General features: G+C 42.4%; 1 protein-coding gene across 1 annotated transcript; it reads right to left on the reverse strand.

Moving 5' to 3' along the window:
• Positions 1-225: 225 nt before the first annotated feature.
• Positions 226-2618, reverse strand: LOC138850125 (zinc finger CCCH domain-containing protein 15-like). The gene is made up of 2 exons (XM_070076023.1): positions 2070-2618; positions 226-1701 (listed from the first exon to the last, which is right to left on the reverse strand). The coding sequence occupies exons 1-2, from the start codon at positions 2500-2502 to the stop codon at positions 851-853; spliced, it is 1284 nt and encodes a 427-aa protein (XP_069932124.1). The 5' UTR covers positions 2503-2618; the 3' UTR covers positions 226-850.
• Positions 2619-3355: the final 737 nt, after the last annotated feature.

Consider the following 3355-nt stretch of genomic DNA (forward strand, 5'->3'; position numbering starts at 1 on the left):
GATCCTAATTACACAGCTTGTTCTGTACGATTATGAACAACTGAATCCAGCCACGTGTGTGTACCCAGTTCAAGAAGGGCGGCGAAGAAGTGGTGAGATCTCACGTTCCTTCCAGGCACGGTCCCTCACCACCTCCTTGATAGAACACGTGGACTCACCTTTTCTGTTTCACAAAATCCACTGTGTGCTCTTCCACTTGCGGCTTTATGCATCTGCACATTTTTTTTTTTTTAATTTTAACGTATGACGGTCTTTATTTACAACTTTATTGGCAAAAAAGAAGAGGGAAAACTTTTAAACAGTTTAACACAGGGCATTATAACTGATCCTGTCAGATTAAAGTCCCATTTTAAATGTACATCTACTTGTCCAAAGATATACAATACTGAATCTGCATATGCAGTTTCCTTTATGAAGTACAGTTCTCATATTCAGGCAGTCTTTTAAACATATAAATACAAAGGAAATGAAATCACTCACTAAAAACTGCATCAAATGAAGGGTATTTTAAAGTAAATTTATGTTGTTCAGGGAATAACACATGCCCAATGAGAACCAAAAGCTGAAAAAGCAGTTACAATTCCTACTTGAGTGGACAGTTACAACAATCAATCATTTTCTGCAATGACCATTATATTTTCAATTTATCATGAACTACTCTGAACTTACTATGAGATGTAGTCAAAGTCAGAAGAGAAGATGTAGGGAGAATATTCCTTTTTTGGAGAACAAACCCTCCAGAATCAGCATGAGAAACAAACATCCTGTTGATTCTAGGCGGAAAAAAATTAATGTAGTCAATTTCAACTCACGTTGAGCTGACTTAATTTTGTCATTGACTTGCTTGGTGTCATTCTTCTAAATCAAGTATGTTTAATTCTTCTTCTAGTTCATCCAAATCTTCCCCAGTAAAAAGATTTTCATCAACAGGAACGGCATCAATGGCTCCATTTTCCTGCCCTTCCCCTTCATTGTCTTCTTCCAGATCACTTCTTTCACCATTTTCAGCCCTACCTCCAGAAGCTTCGCTTAATTTGTTTTCGTCTTTATCTGAAGTATATGTGCTGAATCTTTCAAGACTGGCTACAGTAATACCTGTCTCATCTACATCTCTTGGGACGTACAGGCTTAAATCTATGTCATTAACGCTCATTGAATCATCAACCTCATCACCACCTGTTCCTTGGGTGTAACGGGTATCATCTGCTTCTTCATCATCATCATTGACCAATTCAGGACGAAATTCAAATACCTCACGACCACTGATCACTAGTGCTTTGCCTGCTTTGAAGTCAGCTTTTCTTCTTTCCATATCTTGTTCAAGTCTATCAATTTTTTCTTGTCTTTTCCTTTTTTTCCATGCAAGAAAAGATTCTAGAGTGATTTTGGTAACATTTGGGCCTAGGGCAGCACGCTCTCTTTCAATTAGATCTTCTAATGAAATTTCATCCTCTTTCTCTTCTTTCTTTTTGTCTTTTTTCAATACAAATCCAGGAGGAAGTGCATGGCGATACATGCAATTATCGCCCCCTCCAGGACAAACCCAAAACCAGCCATACTTGTTGTTTTCAATGGCTTCAAGGAAATGCTTGCATACTATTTGAGTTTTTGGTTTTTTCTTTTCCGCCTCACCGTGCTTCTTGTTCACTACTTCTTCCAGCTTTTTCTCATCCCAATTATCCATAGTATCCTTTTCAAGTTCTTCATCTCTTTTTTTTTTTTTTTTTATTTTTTTTGACAGGCAGAGTGGACAGTGAGAGAGAGAGACAGAGAGAAAGGTCTTCCTTTGCCGTTGGTTCACCCTCCAATGGCCGCCGCGGCCGGCACGCTGCGGCCGGCGCACCGCGCTGATCCGATGGCAGGAGCCAGGAGCCAGGTGCTTTTCCTGGTCTCCCATGGGGTGCAGGGCCCAAGCACCTGGGCCATCTCCACTGCACTCCCTGGCCACAGCAGAGGGCTGGCCTGGAAGAGGGGCAACCGGGACAGAATCCGGCGCCCTGACCGGGACTAGAACCCGGTGTGCCGGCGCCGCTAGGCGGAGGATTAGCCTAGTGAGCCGCGGCGCCGGCCCTCTTCATCTCTTGCATCAATGTAAACACTCCGCTTTTCACATTTTCTCTCCAGAGTCAAGTCATGAGAGAATTTACACTTATCTCCTTTAGTACATTGTCCTTGCTTGAAGAATGCACATACCACGGACTTGGGATCTGCACCTTTACTAATTTTTTGAGCAGCAACTACAGGCTTGAAGAGCTCATTTAGTTCCTGTAATTCTTTCTTCTTGTCATCTTTCTTCAATTTCTTCTCAGCTTCACTTTGTGCTACCTGACGTGGATTTTGTTGACCAAATTTAACCTGATGAGTGACAGCTTTGATAAACTTCTGTTGCTTTGCTCCTTTCTTATTCTTTAGACCAAAAGTTTTGTCTTCGATAATCTTTTCCTTCTTTTTCTGCTCCGCCTTTTTGCTGCCCCCGGCCTGAGCCTGTTTCTTGGGGGGCATTGCGGAGACAGGTGGCACCGGCCAGACTTAAACGCAGCTGGATACCGTTGGGGGATCTGGCCCCGCGGCAAGAGGAGGAAGACCCGGCCGCCGTCGCCGCCGCACCGCCCGGAAAGCAAGTCATCATCTGCACATTTTAATTCAGTCATTCTTGATTGAAGCTATAGGTCATTCATTGTAATGATGTAGAGTATTTTCTCATATGACTATGACACAGAGTATTTGGTCTGTTTCTCCAAAGAGGCTAATAGAAATAATTATATCGTACCTTGATTACACATGTCTGTTAGATCCCGACATGGGATCAGTAAAGTAGACATGTGTTCAACTTGGTAGGTGTTGCAGTTTGTCCAATTACGGTCCTATTAGCAGTGTATGAGAACTCTAGCTCTTTTATAGTCTTGCCAACACTTGATGCTGTCAGCTGTTTTCATTTCCACCATTCTGGGAGAAGTACAGAGATAACAAATTGTGATTTAATTTGCATTTCACTAACACTTGATTAAGTCAGTAACCTTGTTACGTTTGGATGCTAGGCTGGTTGGTATTTCAGAGGTTTGAACAAATTTGTCTCTTTCAGATGGGTTCTTAACATGCAGGTTCAGATTGCCTTTCTGTGAGACTCTGCTCCAAGCTCTGAGCCTGCAAGCCATCGGGAATGCAGTTGTCCTCAAACTCCCACATGGGGCGGTTGGAGGAGGGTAGGGGGGCTCTGCGTAGATACAAAGAGATTCATGATAAAGCCAAAGAAAAGGGAGCTAAGACATTCATAACTTTTCTATTGTGGAAAAACATGCCCAACCTTAAAAATTCAAAACAAAGGAAATGAACAGTGACCCTAGAATAGTTTCCT

Source organism: Oryctolagus cuniculus, chromosome 6, assembly GCF_964237555.1.
Source record: "Oryctolagus cuniculus chromosome 6, mOryCun1.1, whole genome shotgun sequence".
NCBI classification, from domain to species: Eukaryota; Metazoa; Chordata; class Mammalia; order Lagomorpha; family Leporidae; genus Oryctolagus; species Oryctolagus cuniculus.

Bases quoted from the DNA above. Each gene is read 5' to 3' on its own strand.
- LOC138850125 (XM_070076023.1), bottom strand. From the start codon at position 2,502: ATGCCCCCCAAGAAACAGGCTCAGGCCGGGGGCAGCAAAAAGGCGGAG. The intron at 1,702-2,069 runs GCCGGCGCCGCG...AAAGAGATGAAG, and splicing joins TGATGCAAGAGATGAAGAGG to AACTTGAAAAGGATACTATG.